Below are 13,766 nucleotides of genomic sequence, written 5' to 3'. Positions count from 1 at the left end.
AATCTGATTCAGCAGCGTGCTTCAGAATTAGTATGTCTGCAAACACACACACAACAACAACAACGCTGTTTTCTTACCATTCATAGTTGCAGGTGGCTGGGAAAGAGGTGGGGGATCCCTCAGTATAGCTGACTACCTCATCTGCAGCAGAGAGTCGAGGAGAGAGAGAGAGAATATGATTATTAATGCATCGAGTGCAGAAAGAGCATGGAGATCCACAAATCATATGCTGAATGCTGTGTGTATTTCTGAAAACCAGAAAATGTGTATTTATGTATTGTAATAGGAGGAGTCTAGAGTGATGATTGACAGCTTGGTCCATTCATGCTCCACAAGGGTAAAGTAAAAGGGTAAAGAAATAACCTTCTCTCCTATCGTCTATCGGCTTCTTACTCACTCAATCACTCCCACCCTTCGAGGCTTGACTTTCGTCTCATTTGCATATCACTTCACCACGGTTGCCTCTGCGGGAAGTGACTGCAGCCTGTCCCTGTTATGAATTGCATTAAAACTACAGAGGCCACCTCAAATCGGTGTGAAGACTACACTGCTCAACACAAGTCAGAAAAAATGGAATTAGACCTGCAGTGGTAAATCGTTAGGTAGGAATTACTAATTAGATAAACACTGGCATTGCTCTAGCAGGAATTTAGGACTCAAGTCCTATGTGATTTTGTGCAAGGATGGTTCAGCATATTGACTTGTGATAATTGCAGTTGTCTCAGCCATACATGCTAGTTAATGTAGTATTCAACTTAAAATCTGTTGTTTTTTGCTATAAAAAAAAAAGGTGTTCTGTATGACCACTTAGTAGACCTCTAACATTTACAGCATCTTTAAATCAATCAGTAGTGACAGGGACAGTCCCACTGGAGATACTCAGGGTTAAGCGTCTGGCTCAGGGACACGATGGTAGTCGGGTTCGAACCTTTTTGACTGTGATTGTCTGGTTCATAGACGAGTGTGCAGTCTAACTGACATCTCATCTTGGATGACAGCCCATCACCTCAAACTCAATCCCACCAAAACTGAACTGATATTCATTCCAGAAGATTCTTGACCACATCAGGATCTTGCTATTTACCTGGACAACCTCACAATGATGTGGAGATGGCAAATGTCAATATTTTATTTGTAATAGAACGTAGATGACAGATCAAACGTTTAATCCGAGTAAATGTATCATTTTAAAGGAAAAATATGTTGATTCAAAATTTCACGGTGTCAACAAATCCCCCAAAAGTTGGGACAAGTAGCAATAAGAGGCTGAAAAAAAGTAAATTTGAGCATAAAGAGCTGGAAGACCAATAAACCCTAATTAGGTCAATTGGCAACATGATTGGGTATAAAAAGAGCTTCTCAGAGTGTCTGTATCTCTCAGAAGCCAAGCTGGGTAGAGGATCACCAATTCCCACAATGTTGTGCAGAAAGATAGTGGTGCAATATCAGAAAGGTGTTACCCAGCAAAAAATTGCAAAGACTTTGCATCTATCATCATCAACTGTGCATAACATAATCCGAAGATTCAGAGAATCTGGAACAATAAGTAAGAGTCAAGGCCGTAAAACCATACTGGATGCCCAACCAGGAATGCTACTGTAAAGGAAATCACAGAATGGGCTCAGGAATACTTCCAGAAACCATAGTCAGTGAACACAATCCACCGTGCCATCCGCCGTTGCCAGATGAAACTCTACAGTGCAAAGAAGAAGATCCACAAGCTCAGGCATTTTCCCTTGGCCAGGGATCATTTTACATTTACAGCATTTATCAGAAGCCCTTATCCAGAGTGACTTACAATCAGTTGTTATTGGAACAGTCCCCCATGGAGCAATTTAGGGTTAAGGATCGTATAGTCCGATCCTCCAGGATCGTATAGTCCGATCCTCCAGGATCGTATAGTCCGATCCTCCAGTACGGTTCGCCTGGTACCTCCACCACTGAAGGTACGAGGAAGACCCTCATCTAGACTCTTCTCAGTCTTGGCCCCTCGATGGTGGAATGAACTTCCCCTCAAGGTCAGAACAGCTCAGTCACTGAGTATTTTCAAACGGCAGCTCAAGATCTTCCTCTTTAGAGAATATTTAGATTAACTTGGAACCTTCTTATTGTCTTATTACTTATGTATAGAAACTACAACAGAGCGAATAAAAAGATTGTATTCATAGTTGGGGGTCCTAGTGAACCAGAACTGATCACTTCATCGATGGTAACTTGAAAGCACGTTGCAAGTCACTCTGGATAAGGGCGTCTGCCAAATGCCTTAAATGTCAATGTAAATGCTACCCACTAGGCTACTACCATCCCTGCTCAATGAAGACTGGTTGCCGCTCCATGTGTATGTGTGAGTGTACGGTTACTCGCAGGGAGCAACACCTTTGGGTGACGCCTCAAAGAAACAAAAACAAGGCTATGGTTGGCCTGACAGAAGAAAGCCTTATTCTAGGGTGATATTTAAGCCTGTATCCTATAAATATCCTACAAATTCTTGGAACCATCACACAAAACCACATGAGTACAAAACTGGACCAGGGTTCTTCAAAACACTGTTCTAAAGAGTTCTATTGTTTTCATACGCTCAAATATTCCTGAGTCTTTCAAAGAGCCACTTAACTGAACAAACTTTCAATTAACCACCCAGGAGAGAGCCACAGAACCCTCGAACAAAACAGTCTTCACTTCACATTACCACCCACATTCACTCCAGAAACAGCCCTCTTGCCATTTCACTATTCCAGGATATAGTAAAATGCCACTCCACAGGTCGGTGCCGTTAAGACCCTGATTTTAAGCGCATCCGATTAAGAAAGTTCATGTAGGTGCAAGGACAGCAGGCTGTTTGAATAGGTCAGGTATGCGTGAGAAAGCATGCGGGTAACAGACCTCCAGGGAAAACTGCCACAAAACACAACACTGGCGCTGTTACTAGGAGGCAACTTTCCCGTCAGAAACACACACAGAAGCGCACAAGCAGTGCAGCAGGGCATCGCGATCAAGTGATCATTTAAAAAACAAGGAACTGTGCATTTTACAATGCCTGTGATCACACATGCTGGGAGAAGATCGGGTTATCAGCCTGAGTAGTCTGGGTACTTAAACAAATAGACATATATAATAATAGTGGTGGTGTTTTTAATAACCTGGAGATAAATCTGACGTTCCTGCGATTTGAAAAATTAAATAAGGACATATTCTACACTAGGTTAAAAGTCAGAGTCAGAAGGGTCAGATCGCTTTAAACAATGACATTCAAAATGAAGTAGCATGCATGTTAGATTCAAGGTTGTTGATAAGTTACTCAAGAAGCAAATTTATAGCATTGACCATTTGAATCCCTTCTGTACAAAATAATAAGATTGAAAATAGTCCAGTAATGTTGCATTCTCATCATGTGGAGATAACATGGATTGACACATTTTGCATCAAACAGGTCAAAGAGCTAACTTTGACATAATCACACACACACACACACACACACACACACACACACACACACACACACAAATTCAATCAGGTAAAATGTTAGCTCTCAGGCAGCCAATTAACTGCGACTACAAATCTCTACGCATTTCACTGTCTGGATATTGGAACTTGGCACTGCAAGATATGGAATATTGACTTTTGGAGACAAGGGAGCAAAAGTTCTATCCCTTATATATCTGCATATACAGTCTAGTAGATCTGAAAATTAGCACGTTCATAAACAGTATAGTAGCAGAATTTGTAACCAGCGGTCTCCAACAGTTAAATCATAATGATACAGACTGACAGAAAACAAAGCAATAACCAAAAAAGAGACAGAGGCTGATCCCGGCACTGATGCTGAAGATGAAACGGTGAATATCCAGCACTCCATACATATAGACCACTTGATGTTCTGCCAGGGCTACTCTGGAAGATGAGATGAAATTAGTCAGGCATGTTACCTGAAACATTCACTCTGGACACTCCTTCAAGTTCCAGGTCACTGTGTATTTTGACAGGCAAGATCGCCATGTCCTTCACATTTGACCTGACGGGACATTTAGCCCAGTGTTTTCAGGGCTGTTGCTGACGTAAAAACTAATATCCAGTCAGAATGGGGTTAGACCCACTGGAGATCTGAGATTACCAGGGGCCAACATGCATATTTAGAGACTCAAAGGAGCCCAGGGCTCACCAGCAAGACAAGAAGATATACGCCAGGCTGCACTTCCAGACAGCCTGCGTTCAAGTTCCTCTGATCATGCCAAGTTTCTTTTTATGAGAACAGACCACGGCAGAAATCAGTTTAGCAGAATTTATTGGCTGATGGAGATGCAACTACTTAGAATTCTAATGAACTCGAGCACTGGTAATACAGGGAGTGCAGAATTATTAGGCAAATGAGTATTTTGTCCACATCATCCTCTTCATGCATGTTGTCTTACTCCAAGCTGTATAGGCTCGAAAGCCTACTACCAATTAAGCATATTAGGTGATGTGCATCTCTGTAATGAGAAGGGGTGTGGTCAAATGACATCAACACCCTATATCTGGTGTGCATAATTATTAGGCAACTTCCTTTCCTTTGGCAAAATGGGTCAAAAGAAGGACTTGACAGGCTCAGAAAAGTCAAAAATAGTCAGATATCTTGCTGAGGGATGCAGCACTCTTAAACTTGCAAAGCTTCTGAGGTGTGATCATTGAACAATCAAGCGTTTCATTCAAAATAGTCAACAGGGTCGCAAGAAGCGTGTGGAAAAACCAAGGCGCAAAATAACTGCCCATGAACTGAGAAAAGTCAAGCGTGCAGCTGCCAAGATGCCACTTGCCACCAGTTTGGCCATATTTCAGAGCTGCAACATCACTGGAGTGCCCAAAAGCACAAGGTGTGCAATACTCAGAGACATGGCCAAGGTAAGAAAGGCTGAAAGACGACCACCACTGAACAAGACACACAAGCTGAAACGTCAAGACTGGGCCAAGAAATATCTCAAGACTGATTTTTCTAAGGTTTTATGGAATGATGAAATGAGAGTGAGTCTTGATGGGCCAGATGGATGGGCCCGTGGCTGGATTGGTAAAGGGCAGAGAGCTCCAGTCCGACTCAGACACCAGCAAGGTGGAGGTGGGCTGGTATCATCAAAGATGAGCTTGTGGGGCCTTTTCGGGTTGAAGATGGAGTCAAGCTCAACTCCCAGTCCTACTGCCAGTTTCTGGAAAACACCTTCAAGCAGTGGTACAGGAAGAAGTCTGCATCCTTCAAGAAAAACATGATTTTCATGCAGGACAATGCTCCATCACACACGTCCAAGTACTCCACTGCGTGGCTGGCAAGAAAGGGTATAAAAGAAGAAAAACTAATGACATGGCCTCCTTGTTCACCTGATCTGAACCCCATTGAGAACCTGTGGTCCATCATCAAATGTGAGATTTACAAGGAGGGAAAACAGTACACGTCTCTGAACAGTGTCTGGGAGGCTATGGTTGCTGCTGCACGCAATGTTGATGGTGAACAGATCAAAACACTGACAGAATCCATGGATGGCAGGCTTTTGAGTGTCCTTGCAAAGAAAGGTGGCTATATTGGTCGCTGATTTGTTTTTGTTTTGTTTTTGAATGTCAGAAATTGTCAGGATCCGGTCCGAAATGGGGGTTACGGAGTTTCATTGATGTCCTGTGTAATGTTCCCTAATCGTTTTCACCTGTGTTAATTGTATAAAGCTGCCCTGTTCGTTTCTGTTCGCTGTCAGGTCTTTGAAGTTATGTTCCGTGTTCACCAGTGTCTATGTCTCGGATGTCTCCCCTGTCTTGTGCTTCACCATTAAACCCCTGTTCCGTGATGTCAGGTGAAAGCGTCCTTCATTCCTCGTCTCCTCGTCACTCTTCGTCCTCCTCTCCGTTCACCCACCGCGTCATGCCCGCATGGACGTGACAGAAATGTATATTTGTGAATGTGGAGATGTTATATTGGTTTCACTGGTAAAAATAAATAATTGAAATGGGTATATATTTGTTTTTTGTTAAGTTGCCTAATAATTATGCACAGTAATAGTCACCTGCGCACACACAGATATCCCCCTAAAATAGCTAAAAATAAAAACAAACTAAAAACTACTTCCAAAAACATCCAGCTTTGATATTAATGAGTTTTTTGGGTTCATTAAGAACTTGGTTGTTGTTCAATAATAAAATTATTCCTCAAAAATACAACTTGCCTAATAATTCTGCACTCCCTGTATATGAGCACTATTATGGGGACTTGTTTACTAGTAGAAGGAATTACTTAGTCGTTGACTGTATCTTGGAGAAGAGAAACTAACTACCATTTTGTTGGTGTGAAATTATTTGTCAAAATTCATGAATGAGCCTTTCCGTTCCCTTTTCCTCACTCCTTTTCCCCAAAAAGATTCCTTTATGTTTGGCCTGCATAATAATAGATAATTATTTTGCTGAAGTGCCTAAATCTTCCCCTTCCTTGGTGATGTGACTGTACCTCACACAATATACACTCAAACATATTATATTCACTAATAACAGAAATTGTGTGTGAATGTTCATATAAACCAAATTGTTATTTATGTTTTTACGTTAAACAGTAACACACCTGCTGATTAATTAATTCAAAGTTATCTGGTTTCTACGCATCTTCATTCTGTATTGTAATATAGAGCAGTTACATTGCATTATATTATGTTACATACATTAAGCCAACACTTATCCAAAGCAGCTTACAGATAAGGACAAAATGTTTGGACAGCGCAAAGTGCGTCTCAATTCAAATTGTGGAAACTTTAAATGTGTATGTGGTTATGTTCAAAGGCTAAGATTGTCCATCCCTTCCCTGACCCTAAACTGGTGAAAAGCAGCAGCAGGTAAAGTTATTGCAAGCAATACCCCCTCAAACTGAAAAAGTCCCCCCTGTGTGAAGCACTGAAGGAGGAATTCTTGACTGAGGTATACCTTCCATCACCAGCAAATGTACGATGTGCTGTGGAGTTATCAAGCTGTCATCGAACACTTTACACACTGCAATAAAACCACTGGCCTCTGACGTGGAAACGTGCTTTTCACATTCAACATTTTGCTTGAAATATTGTATGAATTTGAAGTCTTGCCTGTGGTTAATGGATTGCCACCATTTCACAGAGATACACAGCATGTCCCAAATGCTTCCGACAGAGAGTTCTGTTTTCAGAAACTGAGACTATTGTCTGGGTTTGGATTTGGGCCACACTCATTCTGAACAGTGACACTAAGAATGCATGGTCACACCCAAGCTGTACATGCTTGACGAGGACACCGGAGAAAGGTCACACAAAAAAAAAAAAAAGAAACACACACATACAGTGCACTCTGCTCAAAATGAGCTTTTCTGCAAGCCTAGTTTGTGTGAATATCAGATGGCCTAATTCTAAAATATGATGCCACATCCACATCTACCCAGAGCTAAGACTCATAAATGATAAAAAAAAAAACCCTCCAACAGTGCCAGCCAAGGCGCTTGGGCCAAGAGTGAGCATGTGTACCCAATGCACATCAGTCCTTGCTCAGAAAGTGCAATTAATTAGAGTAACGAAGCCTGACAAAACCTGAGAAACACATCCACTCACACCTGAGGAAATCAGTGTGTAAATTCATATCACAATATTAATCGTGCCACTCAGAAGGTATGCTCTTCCAACTCAGCATCTTGAACAAAGCGAAATCACTCTACTGAATTTGGCAGAGAGAGAGTTTTTAATATTTCCTGTTAGGTGATTCAGCTGTAAGGCACTTTCAAATAAGTGGTAAGGAGGTTCAGTGCATCCAGCCTAACTTAGGGCTGGAACATATATAGATGAGATGTTGTTAATGCATAAACGGTCAGACCAAGATGGAGAATAATGATTTTATCACTCACTTTCTCGTTAATATTAACTAGGGCTGTAAGTCAATTAAAGCATTATAACATCACACTTATCACATAGAATTCATAAAAAAAATGCAATCAATTTTTAGACTAAAGCTTGCATATAATGCCTAAAGGTTAGACAGATACAAGTATGGGAAAGAGGCTCAGATGGTAATTGACAGGGGAGATGATCTGGTCTTTCTTTTCTAAATAAAATCTGATAGTAAATGAAATTTGAAAATGATATAATTGCACGACAGATGAAAACTCCCTCATTGTCCATCTCCTCTTTGAACTGACCCACACACTCTACCTCTAATGTTCAGAACATATTTTTATTACAGCTGCATTTGCAGAATCCCGCCAAGCTCCTCCACTTACCGGTTCATGTTCAGAACCGCTTCTCCCCCCTCAGCGCGGCATCCGCTGAGTCCCACAAACCACCGGCTCTAGTCATTGGCGACTCCATAGTTAGAAATGTGAGGATAGCGACACCAGCGAATAAAATCTTGTGTTTTCCTGGAGCCAGAGTGCCAGACATCCGCACAAATTTAAAAGCGCTGGCCGTAACCGTAGCAGTATAGCGATTCACGATGGTGCTAACAATGTCTGGCTACGCCAGGCGGAAATAACGAAAGATTATTTTATAGTGATGCTTGAGCTGGCTGAAACTATGTCGGATAAAGTAATCTGCTCTAGACCATTACCGCAGTTTCGGCGAGACCTGTAACAGGCTCCTCGACATAAATCGCTGGTTGTTGGAGTGGTGTCCAAAAAATAAAGTGGGTTTCATTAAGAACTGGCCAACATTTCGGGGGAAGCCTGGTCTTTTTGGGCGAGATGGCATCCACCCCAACTGGGCGGGCGCCCCTCAGTTTTCTAAAGATCTGGCACGTAGTCTTAGACCCAAAAAAACTAATCTGACTTACCAGAACAGAGACCAGGCGGCATGTTAAATGTTAGATCTCTCACACGTAAAACGCTCATTTTGTTAATGAAATTATTACAGATGAGGGGTTTGATGAACTGTGCCTGACTGAAACTTGGTTAAAACCAAACGAATTTGTAGCATTAACAAGTCTAGTCCTCCTGGATACAGCTATGTACACCAACCTCGCTTAACTGGAAGAGGAGGTGGCGTCGCAGTATTTAATCGCATGGATTTAATGCTTTTGAAATTCTCTCTACCAACATAACCCATATAGTCTTGCAAAATAAAAATCCTGAGTTTATTCCATTGATTATCGTTTATAATCAATGGAACCTTAGATCAAGAGTTTCATAGTGAATTTTCAGACTTTGTTTCCAACCCGGTTGTCTCTGTGGATAAAACATCAATTGCTGGCGACTTTAACATCCACTGTGATAAATTAGAAGACTCATTCCTGTCTATACTAGACTCAGTTGGAGTTAAATAAAATATAATAGGACCTACTCATGAAGGTGGTCACATGCTTGATCTTGTACTGACCTTAGGTTTAAATATAGAAGACATAGTCACTCTTCCGCAATCTGAAATAATCTCAGATCATTTCCTTATTGCTTTTAAAATATGTCTTAGACACAATAAAATCAACTCCCCTCATTATAGAGACAAACGGACAATTACATCAAGTACAACGAAGAGGTTTATTAATACCCTACCAGATTTATCACCACTGATTGACTCACCATCAGACCCCGCTGAACTCGACCTAGAATTAACACTGCATACTATGTTAGTTAATGTTGCTCCCCTCAAAAGGATAAAAATGTAATACATTGGTATAGTGATCACACGTGCTCGCTTAAGAGGACCGCCTGGAAATTAGAACATAAATGGTGTTGAAGTAAATTGAACATATTCCGAATAGCACGGAAGGACAGCCTCCTTAACTATAGGAAGGCTGTTGGCGTGGCTCGATTGACTCGGGCCTCAAGCAGCCAGACATAAGCTGGCTGAGTACATCATAACTCTGGATAGCCTTTCTATCTCACCTAGTACAGAAGTAAAGGATCTAGGTGTCCTCATCGATAGATAATAGATAATATCACTAGGGTAGAATTCTTTCACCTTTTGCAAAGATAAGAAACATAGTTGGTCCATGCCTTTATTACATCAAGGTTAGATTACTGCATTACTGTCTGGATGCTCTAGTAGGTGCATGAGTAAACTCCAGCTAGTTCAGAATGCTGCAGGTCTAACTAGAACTAGAAAATTTGACCACATCACCCCAGTCTGACAGTCACTGCACAGGCTACCCATCAAATTTAGGATTGACTACAAAATACTACTTTTGACTTATAAAGCTTTAAATGGTCTCGCTCAACAGTACCTGAGTGAACTTTTAAATATTTATGACCCGCCACGCCCCCTGCGTTCAACGGGTGAGGGGTCACTACTGGTACCCAAAGTACAGAAGGTCACGGCTGGGAGCAGATCGTTCTCTTATAGAGCTCTGCAGTTGTGGAACGGCTTGCCGGTCAGTGTTCGGTACTCAGACACAGTCTCGGTGTTTAAATCCAAACTGAAAACACATCTGTTTTCTCTGGCCTTCTGTTAAAGTCCCAGACACAGTTTGAATTATGAAGTCCACTTAATAACACAGTCACCTAGTCAAACACAGACAGTGTTAAATTCACCTTAGTTAGGCTGACCTAGTTAGGGTACCGGGCCACTGTAGCACCAACATACCACTATAACCACGTATTTCAGTGCCAGTCGTACGATGCCACCGTCTGCTCACAGAATCAAGCTCACAGACCACTGGCAGACTCCAGTGAAGAGACCACCAGATAAATCCTGGTTCCTGGCAACTGCTAACTGACAAGTTAGCATGAAACGAACCAGAGGGTCCACACAACCACTCACATCACTCCTTCCCAAGGTCTCTTCCTTTCTATTTTTTGTATGGAGTTTTTCCTTGTGTGCAGAAGAGTCAAGTGTGAGACCCTACAGTATCAACTGTAGGGTCTCACAAAGCCCATTGAGACGTACTGTATGCGATTTTGGGCTATAATATATAAGAAATAAATTATTTCTTTGCCTTCTTTGTTTTGTTTGCCTTAAATGTTAATGTTATTCTTTTACCGTGGGGCAGTGGTGGCCTAGCGGTTAAGGAAGCGGCCCCGTAATCAGAAGGTTGCCGGTTCGAATCCCGACCTGCCAAGGTGCCACTGAGGTGCCACTGAGTAAAGCACCGTCCCAACACACTGCTCCCCGGGCGCCTGTCATAGCTGCCCATTGCTCACTCAGGGTGATGGGTTAAATGCAGAGGACAAATTTCACTGTGTGCACCGTGGGCTGTGCTGCTGTGCATCACATGTGTATCGCACTTTTACTGCACGTGTCCCACCTAGCCTGGCTTGTCTGTTTCGCACACCTGCACTTTATTTCAGGCCACATGTAGCACCAGGTTCTGGGGAAATGTTTCATTTCACTATGTACTGTCTAACATGTATGCAGCTGAAATGACTAAGTTCACTTGAACTCTGACTTTCTGTCCATAGTTAGGATGGATTTTGAATTGGTCGGACCCCACACAAGAAAATAAATGTGACACCGTGGCATTTTGTTTAATTTATAATATTTAATATTAATAAACTAAACACAGCAATTAACCAAGAAATAACACAATGCACAATGTTTCCCAAGTCTTAGCACCATCTCCACTGTGAAGCAAGAGAAGATCTCATACAGTCTTGTGACCTTAAGTCGTAACACTGTTGGACGTTTTCAGCAAAATCAGAATTTGTTAATAATTATTATTATGCAGCACTTGGCGCCACGGTACCCTCTCCCAGCAAACACTGGCAATAAATAAAACACCCACTAAAGGAAACCTGACTTTGTGACCAACCCTGACTGTAAACACAACTGTAATGACTAAAGACACACACACACACGTTACGGAACTGTGTGGAGGATGATATATGTGTGGTTCTAGAAACTTCTCACCCCCCCCCCCCCCCCCCCCCCAACCACAGCCTGAATGATACTGCAAAGCCTCCTCAATTTAGCAACAGAGGATAAAAAAAAGAAAGACAGAAAACAACGCAAATACCACTGTCGTGCCTAACACCAGACCCACCAACTCTTTCTTTCAGCCGGTGGAAGGAGAACGGAGGGCTTCTTTCTAAGGCCCGTCTATGTCCTGGCAAATTTTTGGAAGCACATGTTAGAGCTCCCTGCCAGAGAACCTGCCAGAGCTCCATGAAGAGATCAGAGAGAAAAAAGACAAATAAAGTCTTCCGCAGAACCTCTGATCTAATTCTTACCGCTGGCTTCCTTTCATTCTCCTAAGGAAAGTCAAAAAAGAAGTTTAACCCCAGCAGAGGACCTGCAATGGCGAGTCAGGAAATAACTTCTTATAATTACGTGCCCTCATGCTCATTCTGATCAGCCAAGAGGGGTGGAGTCAAAGTTGAAATATATACGCCAGAAACATATTTGAGGTATAAATATTTGAGTATATTTTAGTGAGTGCAATGCAGAGGTCATCATAAGCTCATGAGCTGGAAAAACAAACATTTGTTCATTTACTTTTTTGAAATGTTAAAAAAAAAAAGGTCTTTCACTGGGTGCTGACAGACACCTGCATAGCAACACCCCCCCTTCCAGCAAAAAAAGGCGGCCTGTTCAGGATGCACCGCTGGCTGGAGTAAAAAGGGGGCTTCTGTCTTGGTGGGAGCAGGAAACGGATCTGTCAGAGAAAGGTCCTTTTGGAGCGGAGCCCACCAGTCATGGACCTGGACAGATAGTTAGTTAACAGGAGGCGCAGCCTATATGAAGGCTGCGCTCATTTTCAGTCAGGTGGGTTCGCGAACGGCGGTGCCAGGGCCGCCACAGAGGATAGAAAAAGGGTTCAATGGCAGCGTTTCTGTCATGCAAAAACACGTGACAACAATAACCCATTTCAAAACTTTTCCCACTTTTTAATGTTACCGATAATCTGCACAAATTCAATTGGAAAACAAACAAACGATCAATAAGCTGGTTTCACACCCGTACACAAACATTTTGATATATTGTAGGGCTGAGCAATTAATCTCATGTCAGGGCAATTACTTGGCGGTATTGTATTTTGCAATGATGTTCTCCTTTCACAATAAATCACAGAAATATCAATCGTGATTACTGTTTTTGCCAAAACCGAGAAGCCCTACAATACGCTCTGGTCTAGTCCGTCCTTATTCTATCACTGTATTGTAAGGGCAGGGACATATAATCAACTGACCATTTTAAAAGCTCCTCAGGCACTTTCACAATCTGTTGAAATATAAGATTATTTCTGTTTTAAACACAGGATATTAGAAAATTAAGATTTCAATCTAAGGTTGTAAAAACATCTACAACAAGACCTTGAGTGTATCAAACTTTACTCTAGACCAGTGGTGTTGAAGCCCTCTTTTCCTGAAGCCCTCTTGGCTGTGTCCAAGACAAGCCAGGACCACCCAACCCCAATTCCTTTCCACACACACATTAAAAGAATAAAATTATTCATTACAAACTTTAATTTGCAAACAAATAACTAGCAGTTGTAGGTTTTTGTTCTCATTGTCCTTGTTTTACACCGCAGGCTATATAGGGTCTATATTAGAGCCGTAATCAGCCCAAAGAAGTTAGACTCGACCAGAGCCCAACAGAATTCAGCCCGAGCCCGACCCGAGTAGTTTGTTATGCTGTGTGTGGCATTTAAATAAATGACGGTCACATAGTCAGAGTTTTAACTGTGCCGTTTCCATACAGACCCTGTGAGCTCTTGCAATGTTCAGCGTTTTAAAAGCCTGGCGTCCTTTGCACGCGCTACAAGCACTAGATTACGATGGAAATTAAATGTGCTGGTTTAAAAATACCATCGCCATCTGCTTTCATCCATTTCACCTCAATTTTTTTACTTATGCGTCCATTTTTGTATAAGTAAAAATTAGT

The 13,766-nt window shown here is 41.9% G+C and overlaps 1 protein-coding gene across 2 annotated transcripts in view; it reads right to left on the bottom strand.

Annotated features, from left to right (window-relative positions):
* itsn2a (intersectin 2a) overlaps positions 1 to 13,766 on the bottom strand; it is a 62,017-nt gene that overhangs the window by 45,757 nt on the left and 2,494 nt on the right. For both annotated transcript variants that reach the window (XM_029002374.1, XM_029002375.1), the window contains exon 2: positions 78 to 141. In XM_029002374.1, coding sequence (XP_028858207.1) covers positions 78 to 84 — 7 coding nt within the window. In that variant the 5' untranslated portion in view covers positions 85 to 141. The remainder of the gene's footprint in view (positions 1 to 77; positions 142 to 13,766) is intronic.

This window comes from Denticeps clupeoides, chromosome 14, assembly GCF_900700375.1.
Source record: "Denticeps clupeoides chromosome 14, fDenClu1.1, whole genome shotgun sequence".
NCBI lineage: Eukaryota > Metazoa > Chordata > Actinopteri > Clupeiformes > Denticipitidae > Denticeps > Denticeps clupeoides.
This window is presented reverse-complemented; position numbering and strand designations above follow the sequence as displayed.